At 48.4% G+C, this 20,465-nt stretch overlaps 3 protein-coding genes across 3 annotated transcripts; 2 read left to right on the top strand and 1 right to left on the bottom strand.

Moving 5' to 3' along the window:
• Window positions 1-8,885: 8,885 nt before the first annotated feature.
• Window positions 8,886-10,257, top strand: LOC125959135 (inter-alpha-trypsin inhibitor). Its single transcript, XM_049691943.1, has 2 exons — window positions 8,886-9,373; window positions 9,921-10,257. Exons 1-2 carry the CDS (start codon window positions 9,030-9,032, stop codon window positions 10,030-10,032), a joined length of 456 nt encoding a protein of 151 aa, XP_049547900.1. The 5' UTR covers window positions 8,886-9,029; the 3' UTR covers window positions 10,033-10,257.
• A 108-nt stretch (window positions 10,258-10,365) lies between these two features.
• On the bottom strand, window positions 10,366-14,124 carry LOC125959122 (dymeclin). The gene is made up of 11 exons (XM_049691922.1): window positions 14,046-14,124; window positions 13,712-13,855; window positions 13,509-13,655; window positions 13,142-13,447; window positions 12,634-13,064; window positions 12,394-12,563; window positions 12,203-12,328; window positions 11,807-12,139; window positions 11,557-11,739; window positions 11,364-11,486; window positions 10,366-11,288 (listed from the first exon to the last, which is right to left on the bottom strand). Exons 2-11 carry the CDS (start codon window positions 13,852-13,854, stop codon window positions 11,139-11,141), a joined length of 2,112 nt encoding a protein of 703 aa, XP_049547879.1. The 5' UTR covers window position 13,855; window positions 14,046-14,124; the 3' UTR covers window positions 10,366-11,138.
• A 2,262-nt stretch (window positions 14,125-16,386) lies between these two features.
• Window positions 16,387-20,280, top strand: LOC125959540 (cell death abnormality protein 1-like). Its single transcript, XM_049692365.1, has 7 exons — window positions 16,387-16,493; window positions 16,567-16,687; window positions 16,771-16,931; window positions 16,995-17,272; window positions 17,334-17,957; window positions 18,027-18,152; window positions 18,230-20,280. The coding sequence occupies exons 1-7, from the start codon at window positions 16,387-16,389 to the stop codon at window positions 20,278-20,280; spliced, it is 3,468 nt and encodes a 1,155-aa protein (XP_049548322.1).
• The last annotated feature ends 185 nt before the right edge of the window (window positions 20,281-20,465 follow it).

Below are 20,465 nucleotides of genomic sequence, written 5' to 3'. Positions count from 1 at the left end.
GTTTATTAAATAATTTTTAGATCTTCTACAATTTTTACCTCTGCTGTAGGCTTTGCTGAACACTTTACTTGCAATGGTCAAATTATTTGATAAACAAATTATTTTTTACAATTTTCTATATTAAATGAAGCAGAAAAAAAGATTTGTTGTGTTTTGAGTTACTTTATGACTCATCAACTCCTCCACCTAAATACTATCGACTGATACAACTCAAGCTTCGTCCAACAACTCTCTAAGTCCATTGTCCTATACCTACACATCGTATCATTTCCACTAATCAAGAATCTCTTCCTGTTACACCCTACACATCACTAGTGCAGAAAGTCAACACCTCTAAACTGTAACACACAAACAGGTGGTGACGGTGCGGTCAGTTCTTAAATTCCATCTTTATTGTCTCTCCAAACCGTATCTCCGGCATTGCCAGTAGGCATCATGCGCATCTAAACCACAAGAGTCCTCGGAGGATGCTACGGTAGCTGACAGCAGAACCCGATCCCTAATAGCATTGATGACGAAAATTATTTACACTTCCCCTACCTGCTTCCCCACCCCTCCTTCATCGGTTGGCAGCCAGCGTCATCGTCTCCGCCCTGTCTGTGTAATGTAGCGGAGTAAAACAGCTAAAATATACGATCGAGCTTGATGGCGGCATATCTGCAAAATTATGCCCCGTTTCGTCCCGCAATACGAGGGTCACACGTACCCGTCACCCGGTCCAGCTTGCCCCCTCCAGAAGGTGGACATACGTGAAACAATGAAAGTTTCATCCCTTACCGGCATCATCGCCAGGAAGAGGGGTCTGCGGTAAGGCACAATCGGAAAATTGCATCTCCCATCACGCTCAAACGACCTTCGGTCACTTGACTATCGGGAACGGAAGATGCTACTTGCCCTTCGTGACCCCTGCTCCATCGTGCAGCTCGTCGATTTCCCGGGAGTCCTTCCGACGACCACGACCACGACGACGAGGACGACGACGGATGCATTCGGAAATCGAAAACGAAACTCCACCTCTGCACTGCACGTACACACACACACACACACAGACACGGGCACACACCATACCACACCCGCACCTCCTCACACGGGAAACTGGGAAAATATTTTTACGGTCAAGTTTTACTCGTCAGGTGGCCATAAAGTAACGAAATTTACGATGTCTCCAGTCTCCAGTCTCCATGCCCGCACCCGCGCCCGCGCGTTTTCAAGTGTTCCAGCGGCACCTCTGTTGCTCCGAGACGACGCTGGAGTTGATCTGCTCGGACGTTGCCACTCCGGTCGTTGCCGGACGACGGACACGACCAGGATGGACACTTCAGTGACTCCAGCATCTAGTTTTGTGGTATTGATTTCATCGTGTAATGATCGAGAGAACATGCGACCCCTCCTTCTGCTACCCCTCCCGGTCAATGTGGACGTGTACGGGAAGCATAATTGACGCGAGTGAAAGCATTGACACCAGGACCGTGGTACGTAGTGATGCTAAACGGTGACACCAGCGACAGCGAAAGCACCGTTCAAACATTAATAAACCATAAATAATCGAACGAATTTCAGCGTCGCAAGCAAATCAGCGAATGGCACAGAGCATAGAGCATCGCTTCACAAAAAAAGAATGGTTTGAATTGGAAAAAATGACGGATCCATTTGAAGAGAGTTTTCATTTTTTCCCCTGCTTTTAAACACTATATTATGATTTGAAAAATTAAATGTTTAACGATAAAATGTCACTCCAAGTGACAGCTAATGAGGCGCTGGTATTCAATTAATACATCTCCCCTCCCGGCTCCCAAACCTGTTGCTAATTGGCCAGCTATTGGCACCGGCAAACGGGCGGGGGACTAACCTCGATAAATTCGCTTCCTAAACTACAACTCAGTCCAAAAACCACCGGCAGACGACCGGCAGCTGGTACGCCTCCAAGCGGCCCGGCCTGTATAAGTCGGCCTGAAAGAAAAGAGGGTGCCTCCGTTTCTCCTTCCCCTCGTACGTCCCATGATGGATGAAATAATAATAACAGAACGCTACTAATAACGGGCAATAATCTGAGCGACACCCCCTTCGAGCGACCGACGCGGCGGCTCTAACGACGGAAGCGAAGCGAACTTCCTGCTACCCTAAACCAAACCACAGAATCCCACTCTTCCGGGGGCGGATAGGGTGGTGGCAGTTCTCCCGCTCTGCTGTGTGCGTGCCCGGGACCGGGGACGCAGGTGAGAAAATTTATACCCTCCCGTGCACTGATTTATTCCGATATAAAAATAAATCACTCCGCCGGAATGGGAGGGAACGAGGTGAGGTGAGGTGAGGTGAGGTGAGGCACTTTCTTCGCGCACCGCTCGAGCTCACTGGAGTTCTCAAGAAGAAGTTCAGCGAAGAATGATCCGTATGGGGGGGTGGCGGACTACGACGGTAAACGGTGACGGTGGACTCGGGGAGGAACTTTCATTGTGAAAGTTTTCCCTGGCGCCCGGAGGATTTTCCCGGTTTTGACGATATTGACACCGCGGAGGCCGGTGTGGTGCCAGTGTCGTTGTGGTCCACCACGGCGGTGCACGGTATATCTTTAATTGGCAAAACTCCCACCACCTCTCGCCCCCCGAGAGGAGCCTGGCATGAATTCGCGATATTGTTGAATGTAGCGCTTTGTAGGTGTGTGTGTGTGTGTGTGTGTGTGTGTGTTTGTGTCGATGAAGTGAGCTAAATGAAAACTCCCGAAACAGCCGCCAGTTTCCCCAATTAATGTGGCACAATCTGGCGGGTGGAGAGAATAGCAACAATTAATGAGCTCGACATTGTGCATGCAACATATGTAGCTACCAAGCACGCGGTGTCAACTTGATTTTCCACAACACAGGCGTCACAAATCGACGTCACTCTTCTGACGTCGCTCCTAAAACCGGTAAATTTTAAACTATTTCATTAAGCAATGGGTCCTGGTGCGATATCTTCGTACTACAGGGGGGTTCAATATGCAATGTTTCCTTCTTTTGCAAAACAAGCCTCCCTCGTACGCCAGAACTGCTGAAGAAATGATTACCCCAGCCAGCTAACCAGCCAGCAAGCAGCTTAATTTCCTGTGGCTTTCGATCGTATCGGAAAACTTAATTTCCATCCACCAGCAACCGGTTACCGGTGCTCGAGCACGGCGCCGTCCTGTCAAAAAGGGAGAGGGTGAGAGTACTCGGCCTCATCGTTCACCTACACCAAGCTGCAGGCAAAGATGACGGATTCGTTTATGAAAGCAGCGAGCTCGTCGGTGACGATGATGAGATCATTGCTTTCGTTCGTAATGAACAATTAGCACAGCACCGAGATTAGCGCGCACAAACTTATGCGCCAGGCAAAACAATCGAAGGCAAATTTAGTCGCGAATTGAAAAGAACACCCCCTTCCCCCGCCTCCATGGCACCCACCCTACCTCGAAATAGTTTAGAGCGAAGGGTGAGAGCACAAATGAAATCACGGGACGCGCGCGATCGCGAGAACAAAAAAACTCGGTCGAGCTGTCGAGACGGGAGGTCCCAGGCCAAAAAGGACAAAAGTGGCCAAAGAAAAGGCAAAGCGTCGAGCGAGTCGAGAAGGCAGGAGCCTTCTACAAAAGAAGCCACAGAAGGGTGCGGGAAATGTAGAACAACCGGGGAGGGTGGGCTGCAGGGAAAAGTTGTTCGTTAGCATGTTCACGAGAGTTTAACACCGTTTTCGTGTAGATACTATGCCGGTAGAACACTTTGCAGCGCGGGTGGGTTCGTCACAACGTGGACGAAATCTGAGAAGTGTGCGAGAGGATGAGACAGACGACAAGATCCCGGAACCTACCGATACAGGGAGCAGGCGGGGTTGCTCGAAAGTTATTCAAATGAAAAACAAATTGATTATTGTGTTGCTGTTGCTCCTGGTGCTGCTCCGTTCATCCGTTTAGTCCAACGAGAAAAGCTCATCTTTTTCGTCCCTTTCGCTCAATTGTTTATCTCAGTTTATGAGACACTTCTTGCAGCACGTCAGCCCTTGCCCTTGTACACTGACATCGTCGCCCTTGTTTCGGGGGAAAGTTTCACTGAGAATCTCGCAGGGATGCTCGCTTCAACGGGCGGCCGATTTGCTGGCTGCTCTCATCGCAGTCCATTCGATTGGAATCGAGATTTCCCGGGCCAAAACGGGCAACGAACCAGTGTGTGTGTGTGTGTGCGTGTTTGTAGTAAATGGCAAAAGTTCTGACGACAGTGTTACGTCTACGATTTGCTGCACGGCTTGCCACGAATTGTGATGTTTTCATTAAAAGAAGACGCATTGAAACATAAAACATAGAACGTCCGAACAAAAGGCACGTCCTGTGAACCGTTCACCGATAATGGAATCCTCATTAATCAACATCGAGCTCCGTGTCGTGCCGCCGGACCATACCGTGACATTCCGAAACCATATTTAACAACTTCATAATCGCCAGCTAAGCCGCCCGTTAACCGCATTCCCATGATTGCCCACAAATATCCTTTAAAAGCCATTTCATTACCTACTGTGGGGGAAGAGAGAATGTCGAGCAAAGGAAGGCCGATCCCAAACAGGAAGTCCGGTTCGTTTCCAGTACCAGCAGTATCCGGGACCAGCTGCACACTCGGACTCGCACGCCAACAGCACAAGCCAACTCGGTCCGCTCGCCAGTCCGCTGGGAAATGCTAACCTCCCGTGCGGCCAGCAAATCGAAATCCGGAGCGAAATACACACGAGAAAACGAGCGAGTACGAGCCGGGAGCGTGGAGCCTCCTGGTCGGGACCGAGAAGCTACGCGAAGCATTAAATCACGGCGGAAAATTGTACCGGGGCGCGGGAAAATCCATTGAGAAATGAACTAAACCCTGGAGCTGCGGAGAAGCGAGACGGAGAAGGACACGGTCAAGCTGAGGTCCTGACCAGCATTCGGCTTCGAAGCGGCATCGAGCGAGAGAGAGAGAGACAGAGAGAGAGTGAGAGATAGAGAGTCCGAATGGGAAATTAAGCTGCCCACTGGACACGGAGTGCCAAGGACCGTACCGTATGATATTTGTACGGATGGGATGCGAAGGCATGTGTCTGTGTGTGTGTGTTGCGGTCCATTGTTACGCTCGCAGGAAGGATTACGATAGAAGCTATCACCCAAGAAGGCAACCAAGGCAGCCATCCTTCTCGGCACGTTGTATCATCGGATCCACAATGGTGGTGGCAGCAGCGCAGTGAGCAGACGACGAGTGGTGGTTGGATAGAACAGATTGTAAATTATTTCATTACTTCAACACCTGTTGCAGTTTGGGAAATATATATATTTTCGCATCGGTTTTACCGCGCACGTTCGCCGAACGTATCCTTCCTCACCCCGCGTCCTGTGCGGATCCCACAAAACGTTCGGGAACCGCGTATTGGAGTGTGTGTTTTTGCTGCCTTCCATTTATGATTGCTTTCGAGGCGTATGATGAATATTTGACCTGCTGGTGGTCGTATCGAACGAGGCGTTTTCGGCTACCAGCTAGTTTGAAAGATGATGTTCAGGTCAGTCAGGGTGTTTAGCGATGATCCGGTGGATAATCTGGAAATATGGTGGCTAGTAGTTGAAAGAATTGAATTGACTTAAATTAAGATTAATATAGTGTTACATTAGCCACTATGAATATGGTCTCTCTGATAGTGCTTCCTATTTCACTTTCGAGTAAATATGCTTTTTATTAGCATTTTTCTAATAAAATTATATGAAATTCTTAAAAAAATCTTTACAAATCAGGTATTATTTCGATTACAGTAAATTTCAAACGCTGCCTGCCATGTCTTACGCCATTTAATAGAGGAAATCATGCGTAAAGGGATAATAGAACTACTTTAAAAAATCGGACTGCTCTGCAACTGTGTAGTATCAACATTACCAGATGAAAGCGATGAAACAACGAAGATTAAACGCCTCGAATACACAAGAACTAACCGCTTTTCACTCTTCGGAGACCATTTCATGCAACAAGACAGTCTATTGGGATAAGAAGAAAGAAGACGTTGAAAGATCTGGCATTGAAACGCTTTCAAGTTACTTCATGCATTATTTTAAAAAATTCCTTCATTCATCGATTCAAAAGCAAATTAATATTTGTTTACCTCATCAGCAACCACCTCCCATGGTGATACAAAACTTCATGTTTTAATTCCGCTTAACCAACAGTGAAAGCATACGAAAGCATCAATTCCCTCAATTCACCTCTTTCAACCCACTTCAGGCGATCCCTCGCCAGTCTTTTTGAGATCACCTCTCACTTTACTCCACCGAAATAAAACCCCAATCCAACTTCCTTCGGCATTTGTTTTGATCGTTTGTTTCGCGCGCCGCCCCACGGAAGGGTCATTGAACCCGCGATCTGTTCGTCATCGCACCGGCTACGTCACTGACGCGAAGCTGACGCCGAGACGACACACAGCCTTGGCACGCGATCAACCGATGGCGCGATGGCGCGATGCAAAACGTGAAACTTGTAATTGAGCCCCGCTCCATCTTAGCGCCGCTTTACAAGGATGGTGGCCAGTGGCAAGTGGCATGACTAATGCCAGCTTCCAAAGTGTGACCAATTGCCGGAGACATGGCGCCATCGCCATCTGAGGTGCAATTGAATCCACGGAGCGAAACACACTCCGAAGACTTGTCGAGTGTCGAGTAATCGATCTCAAGTGTGATGAATTGATGGGCGTCCTCTTCCTGCCCCTCTTCTTGCTGCAACGGTGGCTGGAAATTGTTTTTTGTTGTTGTTGTAGAAATTGTCGCTAAGCTCTCTATATCGCGCATGGGTTTATGTATTTTATCTCCGATGAAATGCACGAAGGCACTCCCTACATTAACTGTTTTATGCCTCTGGTAAGTATTTCCAAACAATATTTCAGTTTGTTTTTTTTATTAAATTCAGTTTAAATTAGTATTCCAACAGCAAAACATTGGGTATAAATTCTTCCAGAATAATCGAAACTCTGGAAAATTCCGAAGCAACACCAAGGTGCGGGAGATAGCGCGCAGCGTCCTTTGAGTCACCGATTTCTTATGCAATACTTCATTCCACTTGTCCACCCACCACTTCAGCACGGTGGCACGATTCGCCATGTTTCTTTTTATTATTTTATTTCACTTTTGCGTCCATTCACGGCACCACGAGGTGATGGGCACGAGAGGAAGGGAAAAAACGGGAGGGGAAGGGGGGGGGGTGGAACAAATGTAAAACAAAATTAAAATATCACAACCCGGCGATGATGTCAACATTTGTTTGTTTTGTGTGCGGTTTTGCCGGGCGCGACCAGAATGCCAAGAAAGTGAAGCCATTGCCAGCGCGTACCGGGTGAGCGCCGCCAGGGTGAGCGGGTATGCAATTTCGGATTGGACACAGCGACCCGGGGTGGGAGTGGAGCACGCGTGGAGCAAGTGAAAAGGTAGGCAAGCCCTCGATTGAAAGATCCTTGAAGTTGTTTTTTTTTTCGAGAGAGATTGTCATGCCATACGGGCGGCTTGTTGGTGGTTTGTGCAACTGTTTTCACCGTCCACACGGCCCCCGTTAACCGATTTCCAATGGTAAACCTAATCCGTGACGGTGTTGTCATTCTTAAAAGCATGTTGAGACACACGCAAATCACTGGTCTGCTGGACAGCGCTGCCGAGTTGATGTCCAAAGCGACCATATGTCACCTTTCTTGACTTCTTCCTGATGCACTTTGATGGTAGTGCATCAGAATTCAGTGCAGAACACATCCGTTCCGTCATCGTTAGGACCGGTGGTTTACCCAGCACTATGACGTCAATGGCGGCATAAAATACCCGCACATATCAATGGTGCACCGCTGATCGAACACCTTCACGAATGGTGCGACGTGACGTCGCTACGCGTAGTGGCCCCGTTTGTACACCAGGGAGGCATTGAGAAACAGTTATCCAACTTGTTTACTTACGTCTCGCGCGCGCCGTGCAGCAGCACTCGCGGACTCTGACCCCGCATAACTATGCGGTGAGGCACGGCTGAGTAGTACCAGAGCAGGAGAGTGAGGAAGCGGATATCCCGGTGAAGCTGGAATTACCCGGTCCCTGGTCCAGCATCGATCAATCCGGCACGCACAATCCAACACCCAGCAACGGTCTATTGGCACCGGGTTTTGCTACGAAAAGTTGCGAAAAGTCTCTGGTTTTATGATGCCGCCTGCCTGGTAACGCCGGGTGGTGTGAGCTTTCTAATTTCCATTTCCGCAACCGAATGGCCCGGACGGAGAATAATGCTTTATGTGACCGCGACCGCGTATCGATTTTCCCCGTCCCCATTAGCCACCTAAGGATGGCTGCACCAGCGGAGCAATCATCGACCATTTCCCCTACAGCTCACCTAGTGGCTGGCCGCTGCCGGTCAATGGCCACACGCCGACGGGAGTAGTCGACACGCAGCCGTACCGTGCGACCTGTCATGTCGATCGAAAGGGCCCACCCCCGGGGGTGGCTGACGAGCGAACGGGCACGCGCCTCTTGGGCCCCAAAAAGCCCTCCCCTTGCTTTTGTGTTTTTTTTTCCTTGCGATGTCGTTTGGTTCGTCGCCTCACGTGGCGCTGCAGTCGTTTGATCGTATTCGAACGCCGAATGACCCGCCCACCGCACCGCAGCGATGTTTCCCCAAAAACCGGTTCCACCGACCAACCGATCCGACGGTGTGTCGTCATCGTTCCGGTGCATGTGTTGTAATGCTTGGCGGTTTATTTTATTTTTATTTATTTTTTGTCCTCTCCTCCACCGCCTAACGGCACGGGGTGCCGATGCTGTGACGACGTGCAGCGGGCACGGATCCGCACGGCTCCATAATAAATATAAGATCGTGTGCCACCGCCACCAACCGAGTCAGTTGCAAGCGTGATACGAAGGTGAACGCATCGGTTTAGCGGTACCAACTGAGTGTGTGTGTTTGTGTGTTTATGTGTTCATTGTGAAAGTGAAGCTCCACGGAAACAGAATATAGACATCCTTGCGCTCCAAAAGCGACACCTTTCCGTGCTACAAAATGGTCAATACAAGGAGAAACCCTTTTCGGAGTGTGACCGGTGGTGGTCTGGTGCTGGCGTGTGCGGTGGTCGTACTGTTGTGTTGTGCACTCGATACAGCGACCGGTCAACCGATCGATATGATCGATCAGCTCGGTTCGGAAAGCCGTCGAATGTTCTACAAAATGCTCGAGTATCTCGGTGACTACGATGAGCTGGACGATGATGGACCGCAGGACCGGGAAGAGAAGGGTGGTTCCCTACCGCTGCAGACCAGCAATCGGGTCGAGGCGGCCGGCCGAGACGAGCAGTGTAAATTGCCACCGCGGCGTGGTGTCTGCCGTGCCCTGCTACCCCGCTACAGGTGAGCTACCAGCATCCCGTTTCGCACTTCCTTTTTTGTCTCTCTCCAGCGCACATCTGTGCTATGGATTCCGGAATTGGTGGGGATTGGGGGGAGGGGTGATGAGCCTTTCAAATGCAAAGACAAACATTTGTCCACTCCAGCTCCCGGTAGCTGTGGCTCTGGGAGGTGGTGTAAATGATTGTAGTGAAAGTTGTCCAGTCACGAGAAGCTGGCGATGATGCTGATGATGATGATGATGATGATGATGGGTTGCGAATTAACCGTTACGTTGCCGGGGAACCCGTTACGTGGCTTGGGCGGGCTAGTGAATTGATCGGTTCGGTCAACGTTACACTGATCGTGACATCGATCGGGTGAGCTACCTAATTTTGTGCGAAAAAGAAGTTGTTTTTGTTTGTTAAAACTGTACTAAATGGGCCAATAGATCTGCTTGTTATCTAACAATGCATAAGGATACTGTTGTAGCAACAAGATTTTACAGTCTCGACCATGTTGCAGGGCTTTCGAGAAGCACACAATAATCATTCGTCTTCTCTTCCGACAGATACGACCCGGACCAGAAAGAGTGCATCGAGTTCAAGTTTGGCGGGTGCGATGGCAACGCGAACAACTTCATGTCCTACAAGCAGTGCATGGATGCGTGCAAGGGAGTGTAGATCGTCTACCGCAGCTGCAGCTGCTGCTACGGACATCCGCATTTCGCCAGGCGTATGCCAGGGCCACTGTTGACGACATCGTTAGTGCCGGCATTAGCAGCCAACATGAGTGTCGTGCCCCCACCAAGTGATATGTAGAGTTTAAGTTTAGCGTTCCATTTTTGTGTTGCTGCTGTGCTCTCAAGAGCAGAAGTATCGTAGTTCGATAAGCTTTCCACTCGAATCCTCGACGTCTTACCTTGTATACTATTTATTTTAATACTGCTCCATTCTTACAAACTTGTTGTAATAAAGAAGCATTCGAAACTTTTATAACTCTGCTCCTCGTGTGCGTCTTGCACATGATGTAATGAGAAAAAGACTAGCCTTAGTTAAGTGTTATAGTGTATCTTCTTTACTGTTTTTCTTTTTTATCTTTATCAGTTGATTAATAATATTTTCCAATTGTTTTTTTGTTTTGCGCTTTGTAATTTAACACGGTTAACTTGTTTCTTCCGCTTCGCTCGACTCGCAGCGGTCCAATAGTATGGTTATACATAGCGACCTGCGTCTGTAAAATGCCACTGTATCGACTGGTTACAAGCGGTACGTTAGGCTCATTTGCGTCTCACCTTAAAATAATAGTTTATTCGTAGGACGAATTGTTTGCCATTCGAGCTCAGCATATTTGGAATATTGCGCGTTTGCTGCACATTTCCTTTACGCCACTTCATTCCACTGGAATACCAGTCACAGACAGTATCGGAAGTGGTTCATTATAGTCAATCGCCTAGTAAAGTTTTATTATTGCCTGTTTTGCTGTCGCCTGCAATTAGCCGCCGTTCTTTCACCAGCACTCCTGAACACATTGATAACAAAAGGATAAATATGCTTGGGGGTCTTTACAATAACAATAACATAACGGTTAAAAAGAAGTTTGATTCGAAAGAAGCAGTATCAATCTGATTCCATTAATTTGATTAAGAAGAAATTATTTGTATTGCAAGTGCACCACAATACATAGTAATCATCGATAGGCCAGAGGACAAAATTGGAATTAAGAATGAAAATTATAATAAAATCTGCTCAACAACGAAGGGCCGCTTCTAGTACCAACGGTTGCAATGTTAACAAACAATGTCCGTAGGAACGCCCTTGATTGTTTCGGAACTGAAGTGTACACAGCCTGCCTTACACACCAGCGTCCAGACGTACGGTATAAAGAACTCTTCCGGTGCGTCCTCCTCGACATACTTGAACTTAAGGTCAGGAAATTTCTGCAAACAGAGAACGAAAACAGTTGGTGAAAAGAGGAGTCAACAGCGGCAATTTAAGCCGAATCAAACACATACCCGTAATCGGTCACTGGACCACTGGCTAGCTCCTTTCGATATCACTTCTAGTACTTCGCTAACACCCAGCTCACCGCGCTGGTCCTGTACCCGTTGCAACCGCGAGGAAAAGAATCCAACGACCTGGTTAAAAGACAAATGAGACCAGATTAATTATCATCTTAACATTCCGAGACTCGAACATAATCCATACCATATCAATGTTCTGTATGATATCCTGGAAAGCCGAATGACTTCGGAAGGCCTCGAAGACGTTGCGTTTGTAGAGCAGAGTGTACACCAAATTTGGACAGTAGACTAGTTGATGCGACAGACAGGAGTTCAGAATCTCCAGCACCATTCGCAGTACCTCCTCCAGCACGGATAAATCCTGCATCTGGGAAAAAGCTTGACCGTTAATGCACTGTGGCTGATTCAATGAAGATAAATGCTGGATTGCTTACCATATCTTCCGAGGTTACGGGGCCACCGATCGGTATCGCGATATCCGCTTCACCACCGTTCGCTTCCGGGTGCTTCAGCTGTTGATCCAACCGAGCATGTTTCTTTGCTAGCGTTTCGAACAGGCTCACCAGTCGCTGTGCCACGTATGGATGAAGCTGACGGAACTGGCCAGACATGTTGGCTAGCGCTGCGAGACAGTTGGTGTGCAGGTATTTGTCCCTCATCTTCAACATATTGTACTGAATCGTCCGGATCACAACCAGAATCAGAAGCCCACCCAGCGAGATCTCACTAATGGAGCGCTCCGTGTACCAGGTGACGTTCTTTAACATCTAAACAAACAAAAATGAAACGATGAAGTTGTGCTGGAAGTTGTAACTTGCGCTATGCCTTACCGTTAGGTGTACGCTCTTGTTGAAGTTATCATCCTCGCTTAGTATCAGTAATACGATAAGCGACATGTAGATGTGATGTGAAGTACTATCGGGTGCGTTATACAGCGTCTGAAGAATAGGAATTACCTAGAGGCGGAAGAGATGCTGATAGTGGTAAGGTGTTTCTAAGAAAACGGCCAAAGGACACTTACGAGCTGTTGAAGGTTTTGCTGAGCCATCACGTACTTGTGGAATCTTTGGTTTCGATACAGCAACAGATAGAGCAGCAAGGTGGCCTGATCGATGGTCACTATCCGGCACAACGTATTGTACAGTGCCGTAAAATCGATCTTGAATGTTGCAGGCTGATCTTTCGGGGAGTCTACGGAGCATATGAGCAAAAAAAATAAAGTTTATCGATGCCAGAACCATTATTCCAATCGAAATCGTACCTTGTGAATCGCAGCAACCGAACAAGCTAACTCGATACGGATTATCTTTTGTCGCGTGGTGATTGGTGAGGATCAAAATGAGCAGCAGGCTCTGATTAGCTAGCGGATAGTGTTCCCGGAAGGCGCTTGGAAGATCGTGTGCGGTCAGTATGTCGGGTTGCTTGCGCGCGAACGTCAATATTGACCAAAGTGATTCGGCGATCCCGAAAACGAACGAACCGCCCGTTCCAAAACCGAACATCGTCTGCGGTACTTGGCTCATGCGGCTCAGGAAGTGGAGCAACGCACTCATCAGGGTGTTGGCATGTTGACAACGATAGATCGCTCGGTAGATGGTAGACTTTTCCATGGCCTGTTGCGAAAACAGGCTAACGGAGAGTAATATAATCATACAGTTCACCGCCTCCAGGTGCAGATGATATGTAAATTCCCTGCAAATAGACAACCGAACCGGAATCGTGAGTTCACCATGCCAACACTGCTCAACCTCGTTTCCCGGGTAACCTACTTCACCGGAATAACAACAATGATGTTGACCAGTGCCTCAAGAAACGTCTCGAACTTGGTGCCATCAACTAGCTTCGCTACGGCCGCTTTCGTTTCCTCCACAACACGCGCATCGATGGCGATGGTGGTAGAGTTGGGGTCGGCCGATGACGGCCCCGTGGAACTATCAGTCCCTTCATCTGGTGGTTGTACCGGTAGGGCTTCAAAGTGTTGTAGCAGCTGGTACTCCGAGCCTGTTTCGATCATGTACTTCACGAGGCAGCGAATGATGAAGAGAGCGTTGAACGCGTGCCAGATGTGGACGTTACTACGGTGACAACAGAAGACCGTTGGTAAATCAGGTACGTCACTAGACCAGGTTGACTCACCTTTCGGCATCCGATAAGGTTAGCAGCTCCGACACCTTCAGCAAAAACACGTTAACCAGCGAGCCAAAATTGCCCGTCAGCAGATTGTGGCTGATGAAGCTCTGGCACAGCGTTTCCAGTCGCGAGTCGAGGCTCAATTGTTCCTGGCTGCAGAGAGATAGTTATTACCGTACTGGCGAGTAGCGACCGAAAGAAACACTCACCTGTTTGTCGGTAAACTGATGTGGTACTGCAGAAAGTTGTTCCAGAAATCGTCGTCATAAGCCGGTACGTGGTTTTTCCCGACAAACCGTTGCAAGAACTCGTTCTCGGTCAGGTCCACCTGACGACTTACGTTCATACCCATCCTGCGAAAACGATAGCGGCGTAAAAGGGAACGAATTGCGAGTAAATAAAAAAATCCCGTATGTTTTCGGCAAGTGCCACGAATCAAGTTCTTCAAATTCCCGGGTAAAGTTTTGCAAAACGAAACGCCTCGCAACTCTTCCAACGAGAACGAAGACTGCAGTTTGAATGTCTTGGAATTGATCTTATCACCTTTATCTTTATCACGAAATAGTTCAAGAAACTTTAAAATTTCTGAACTCGGCACCACGTAGACCAAAACAACGAAGAGCAACAACAAGGAAGAAGAAAAGAAGAAGAAAACCTCTACGAAACGTTACGGCTCGTCCACAACATCCGCAACAGCGGCTGCAACAAAACCTGCAACAGCTTGCGATTTTCATTAAAATTCTAATTAACGATTTGTTGAGGTCAATATGAAGATTTGGAATCTTTCTAAACAATTTAGAATGCATGTGTAATGTTTTCTTTTAAATAAAATCAAAAACCTGTTCAAATTCTTAAATTTAAATAATCAATAAGGTCCGCATGATCTGGACGAGGTCTCATTGAGTTCGTAACGCAAACTCGTAACGCAAATTCGTAACGTTTTTGATTTTTTGAATTTTTCAACCGCGGAAATTTAGCGTTGCTATGAAACATCTCCACGCCAGCAGAGAGCCACAATTAGGAGCAAGCATTTCCAAAAAAGACACGATGGCTCGTCGTCGAAACGTGAAACGAACTCAAACTCGAAAAAGCCGCTCGAAGAGGAGTGCGAAGAGAAATGGTTCATCTCAGATTCCACCATACCTTGCGCTGTGGCAAGGTATGACTCGTGCCGAAAGAAAGCTGTTTTTAACGGGCTGGAATCAACCGGACAGGAAGCCTCTGAGTGACGAATGCCGGGATCGATTATTGCAGTTCATTTGGGCGGTACATTTCCACATTCCGCGCTAAAATACGACGGTGAAATGATTCAAAAATTAAAGAAAACGAGACAAGCCGTCGAAGGATATCGTGTGATGATGTCGAGAATTGGAAAACGGGGCACTTTTCGACAAATCATTTTATTTCTTAAATTTATTGTTAACTCGCAGCCTGCTACGATCTCCATAAAATTGCTTGCATAAAAAAATGCTGAGATAATTTCTTTTGACTTTATTAGCGTAGCTCTGTTAATCTCATTTTTGGTTTTTTTTTCTATGAGACTCGCAAAAGTTAGTCAAAACACTTTCTTCCATCCCATTTCACAGCTCTACAGTTTGAGGCATCCATGTTCCGTCCTGCCAGAATGGCCAATCAGTGTGACTATCAAATGGGTGAGTCTTTAAGCAATATTGTGATGATCCGAAGCAATCAAAACTCTTGATCTATTGGCAGGCTTATCGTTGTTGCGGGCGAACCTACTTAACCCTGCCGTTAGCTAAATCCTGCCAAATCGAAACAATCTCTTCCAGAACATTATGCTAATAAACATCCGCAGCATGAGTTATCAGCATCGGTCACGGTCTGACCTTCTGACATCACACGTTGTCATTCGTCGCATCACTGATTCAAAGTAGGGGTCGGGTTAGTCATCTTGTTGACCCATATAACCGTAGCGCAGAACCGGGGAGGTTGCTCGATAAGCTTTCCCATGGCGACGCGAGTGGAACTGTATCATTTGGTGCACGAGCATTTTAAATTGCATATTGTTCTGCAATGAGAGTTATCACGTTTGTTTTTTACTAATACAATTTCAATTCCCATGCCCATGACCATGGTGTAGTCGTTGGGGACAGATTCGATGTTTGATGATTGGTCTGTAACGGAAACGGCTTATCACTGAACACTGACGTAATGCTATTTTTATAAAAGCTTGCGCAAATGGAGTCTCATCAAGCAATGTTTACGTCACGACAAATTTAAGGCTCCATTTCTTGTGTAGATGGAAGGTTTATGCTTCTTGCAGCTCGATCATACATTCATAAGCCAAGCTTAGCCAAAATCCATGAAAATAACACGTTAACTATTGGTTCGTGGATCAATGAGTCTGCTCCCCAGCATTGTGATTCCAGTGTTAATTTGTCCTCGGTGAAAACCGGGCATCCATCATTCTTCCTTTCCTATGACCTACCATTACACCATCGTCATCGCATGTATTGACATTATAGGCCAAGAACATTAAGATTAGAAGCTGGCTGGTTGAGGACACTACTGGCCACGCTCTCCGTGAACCCAGGAACTGTTGGAATAAATAACACCAATAAATTTCATAACTTCTTATCTGCTTGCCCAAGACGCCTGCCCATAGGCATCCAGACAGACCCAGAAATCTCTGCTCCAAATCAGCTAAGAAAATCAAATTCCAGACGACTCGTTCGGTTTTTCTTAATCTTGCACTGGCGTTTTTGTCACATCCCAGATCCATCCATCCCCAGACCGGACGTCGAGTGCCAGAATCTTCCCGATGCCAAATGGTCCACTCGGTGGCTGTTTTGAGCTCAGTTACCATTCGATGATCGGTCTGGATTCACGCACTTGATCTACAACGAACCGCTCGCGTTCCACGATGGAACGGATTCTAAGTGCTGCAGCGTTAGTGCTCTGGTTGGGGGTGATCGTGCTGAAATTTCAATCCGCCCTGGCTGTTGGGAAACTGTGCTACGAAGAGGAAAAGTAATGGATGTGGAAATTGGAGATTACAATTTGGTGGCGGAGATGAGTTATAACGTGCTTCTCCTTATTACAGAGTGCCCAAGTTGGTAGAAAACAGAAGTCCGCTCATGCTTTATGGTGAAACCTCTTACTATTGCATGTTCACCGAGCACTCCATCCGTGTTCCGGTGCTAACGGATCAACTAAACTGTTCCGTGAGTTAATCGTACCTTCAATCATCAAATGTGACCAGCTCCGGAAGAGTGTTTTATTTGGGGGGTTTTTTTTCATTCTGTAGCTTAATTATGAGGTTCACAAGAAGCCAACCTGTTGCGAAGGATATCATTCAGTCGGTTCCGAGTGTCTGCCAACGTGTCGCTTGAAGTGCATCTTCGGTGAATGTATAGCACCGGATACGTGCGAGTGCTACAGTGGTTATCGGAGTGTAGGTGATCATCGGTAAGTGACTGATGCATCCGATTGTCTCGAATGCAGTGATTACTGTTAGCGTTTCCGTTCCAGCTGTGAACCGGTCTGCGAGACGCCCTGTGAGAATGGTCAATGTGTAGCCCCAAACGTGTGTCTTTGTGAAGAAGGCTACGAGCGGGATGGCGCTACTGGGCTGTGTCGCCGGAAGTGCGACCGGGCATGCCGATTTGGCCGCTGCGTGGACGATATCTGCCAGTGCGATGAAGGCTACCGTCCGGACCCTTCCGATGGGAATATATGTGTACCGCAGTGCGCTGAACAGTGCCAGCACGGAACGTGCATTCTACCGAATGTATGCCAGTGTGAGGCTGGTAAGTGCTGATGAGCAAAAGTCGTGTAGCGTCTCTGCTATGACCATTCTTCCTTTCGCAGGATACGCACCGTCCACAAAGTCCAACTTTACCTGTCTACCTGTTTGCGCGGATGGATGCTACAACGGGAACTGCATCGCTCCAAACGAATGCGTTTGTCATGAGGGCTACGAGCTGGACGAAGAGAACCGGTGTGCTCCCGTATGTCAGAAACCTTGCCCCGGTGGCCAGTGTGTGGCACCTGGTCGATGCAGCTGTCCCGAGGGCTTTAGTCCTAGCGAGGAACTTGGGCATGCTTGTGTGCCGAGCTGTACGGAACCATGCCAAAATGGCGATTGTGTAGCGATTGATACCTGCATGTGCCACCGGAACTACAGGGTGCGCAACGAGAGCACACCACACATCTGCGAGCCGGAATGTCCAGCTGGATGTGGGAATGGTCGATGTACCGGACCGGGGGTATGCCAATGTAACGATGGGTTCCAGTACAACGAAACCATCGGTATCTGTCAGCCATACTGTTCGGAGCCGTGTGCAAATGGGGTGTGCATCGGTGGCAATCAGTGCCAGTGCTATGAAGGTTATGAGCTGGATCCGAAGACATCGGGCACCTGTGTACCAAAGTGTTCCAAGCCGTGCGTTCATGGATTGTGTGTCGCACCAGGCGTCTGTGAATGTAAAAAAGGTATGTCACCATTTGGCAGCATCCGGCCGATAAGGACTTATGCTCATCGTTCTCTTCCTCCTTGATAAGGTTACGTGAAAAGCGAAAACAGCCGGAACGTGTGCGAGCCCAAGTGCTCGAACGGATGCTCCAATGGTCGCTGCGTTGCTCCGGATCACTGCGAGTGCCTGAAGGGTTATTTCGCTACGACCAACTGTGAGTTTTGGAACACCAAGCCAAGCTTAGAATGTTTACGTGCAAAATATGAATCCCCTAAATTTCTTTCTTTGCAGCAATAAACTCAAAATCCTCCATCTGCACACCGTACTGTCGCAACAAGTGCGTCAACGCGTACTGTATTCGGCCTAATGTTTGTCAATGTCTGGCCGGCCATCGGTTCGCCGAGTACAGTACCAACGTGTGCGAACCGATTTGTGATGAGCAGGTCGTGGATTGTACGCATGGACGCTGCACGCAGCCTAATGTTTGTGAGTGTGGCGATGGCTACACCCTTGGTATCCGCGAGGGCAAGATGATCTGTGAACCGGTGGCCTGTGGTGAACGGTGCGTCAATGGGTACTGCGTCGAGGAAGGGCGCTGCGAATGTCATCCAGGATACAGACGCTCCGATCACTTCGACACAATCTGTGAGCCGGTCTGTTCGGCTGACTGCCAGAACGGAGTTTGTATTGCACCGAATCGGTGTGTCTGCGGTGACGGTTTTCAGCACGATCCTGAAACGGGACGTTGCGAGCCAGTCTGTGATCCACAGGTGATCGATTGCACAAATGGCGAATGTCTCGGATCCGATCGCTGCCAGTGTCACGATGGGTACTACCTGTCATTCCCATCGGTCGGTGGACCAGCGAAGTGTGCACCTCTCTGCGATGGTAACTGCGGTGCTGGTCGCTGTGTGGCACCGGGCGAGTGTCTGTGCGATGATGGTTATGAGTACAGCGTGGAGACAAGACAATGCGTACCTAGTTGCACTCCAGAATGCATCAATGCGGACTGTCGAGAACCGAATGTCTGCCACTGCCACGAAGGATACGTTCTGGATGAAAACGAATTTGGCGAAGTGACGTCTACACACGAATGTGTTCCATACTGTAATCCGGACATCGTCAACTGCACTTACGGGATCTGTGGCGCTCCCAACTTTTGCCGTTGTTTCGATGGTTACTACCCAACGCTGGATGAAGCGACGGGCATACAGACGTGCGAACTGTTGCCTGAACCAGTCGAATGTAGTAAGGACGTGATCATCTACGAGGTTGAGAACCAGACGAAGGAGTGTGTCTGTGAAGAGAAGGCCGCATGTCCCGTCCTTAGCTGTCCGGTAGTTCGTCCGCCCGAACCTCCTGTATGCAACGTCACTTGTCCTACATTGGTACTTTCATCAACACCATGTCCGAAGGTCGTCTGTCCTACTATTCCTCCAACGAAACCTACCGCAAGAAGTACACCGGCAACGTGCCCACCGGCACAAGCCTGTCCCGAGAAAATCTGTCCTACGCCGACACCAATCGTGTGCCCCACGACTTCCGAGCCACCGGTAGACGAACCTGCAGTATGTGACGAGCTGTACGTGAATTGTGCGAACGGGGATTGCATCGAGAATAATGTTTGCTCCTGCCACCCAGGCTATGAGCTTGCGGTCACTCCGGAATCGATTGTCTACTGCCGGCCGGTGTGTAGTCAAGACTGTACCAACGGTATCTGTACCGACCCGGAAGTGTGTGTCTGTTTGCCGGGCTACAGCGAAACGCTCGATGGGCGGTGTGAGGCTTACTGTGATGAGACTTGCCCTATCGGAGCATACTGTGCCGAACCGAACGTCTGCCGTTGTATGGAAGGCTATACGGAGGACTTGACGGGAACCTGCCATCGCGACTGTCAACCTGCCTGTATCGATGGCAACTGTCTCAACGGACGCTGCTACTGTGAGGAAGGATTCCTTCTGCGCAACGACCACATCTGTCTGGCCATTGAGCGAACACATGAAACGAATCGTATCTTGCAGCGTCTATCCGATGATGACGATGTTTATGATGATGGCTGGACGGAACAGGATCACACCGAACCACAGCAGGATTGTAACGAAGGGTTTCGCTTCGTTCCGGAGACTAGAGAATGTATCTGTGAATCGGGCGTAATTACTGCACAGCGAGCTTGTGTAGTTCTACCATCGGTTGAGAGTGTGGAGCTACTCGATCAGAGTACCGATTTGGGGCACACTGAGTCGATCGCAGAGTTGAAGGAGGCTTCCGGTAGCACTGTCCCGGTTGCTAGCGTGGCAACACTGATTACTCTACTGATGCTGATGCTCGGTGTGCTGTGGTGACACATCGGTGCTAGTCTGTTGGTATCTGATGAAGAATAATACCGTGAAAGGTGCATTCCAATGTCTGAAAACAAGGCTGAGCCTAGAAAGAACATGATGCCCTCGTCCTCACTACGTCGCGATCCAGTATTCATCTTTCATCGAGCACACTGTAGCCAGGATCACTATCTGTAGACCATTATTTA

Source organism: Anopheles darlingi, chromosome 2 (assembly GCF_943734745.1).
Source record: "Anopheles darlingi chromosome 2, idAnoDarlMG_H_01, whole genome shotgun sequence".
Lineage (NCBI taxonomy): Eukaryota > Metazoa > Arthropoda > Insecta > Diptera > Culicidae > Anopheles > Anopheles darlingi.
The sequence above is the reverse complement of the archived record's forward strand: the minus strand, read 5'-3'. Positions and strand labels throughout refer to the sequence as shown.

What these genes read in the sequence shown, in the direction of transcription:
- LOC125959540 (XM_049692365.1), top strand. Translation starts at nt 16,387, where the DNA reads ATGGAACGGATTCTAAGTGCTGCAGCGTTAGTGCTCTGGTTGGGGGTG. An exon ending in CGGATCAACTAAACTGTTCC is followed by an intron (nt 16,688 to 16,770) that starts GTGAGTTAATCG and finishes TTCATTCTGTAG; the next exon opens with CTTAATTATGAGGTTCACAA. An exon ending in CGTCTGTGAATGTAAAAAAG is followed by an intron (nt 17,958 to 18,026) that starts GTATGTCACCAT and finishes CTCCTTGATAAG; the next exon opens with GTTACGTGAAAAGCGAAAAC.
- LOC125959135 (XM_049691943.1), top strand. Translation starts at nt 9,030, where the DNA reads ATGGTCAATACAAGGAGAAACCCTTTTCGGAGTGTGACCGGTGGTGGT. An exon ending in GCCCTGCTACCCCGCTACAG is followed by an intron (nt 9,374 to 9,920) that starts GTGAGCTACCAG and finishes CTCTTCCGACAG; the next exon opens with ATACGACCCGGACCAGAAAG.
- LOC125959122 (XM_049691922.1), bottom strand. Translation starts at nt 13,854, where the DNA reads ATGGGTATGAACGTAAGTCGTCAGGTGGACCTGACCGAGAACGAGTTC. An exon ending in ACCTTATCGGATGCCGAAAG is followed by an intron (nt 13,448 to 13,508) that starts GTGAGTCAACCT and finishes TTGTCACCGTAG; the next exon opens with TAACGTCCACATCTGGCACG. An exon ending in TCATACAGAACATTGATATG is followed by an intron (nt 11,487 to 11,556) that starts GTATGGATTATG and finishes TCTTTTAACCAG; the next exon opens with GTCGTTGGATTCTTTTCCTC.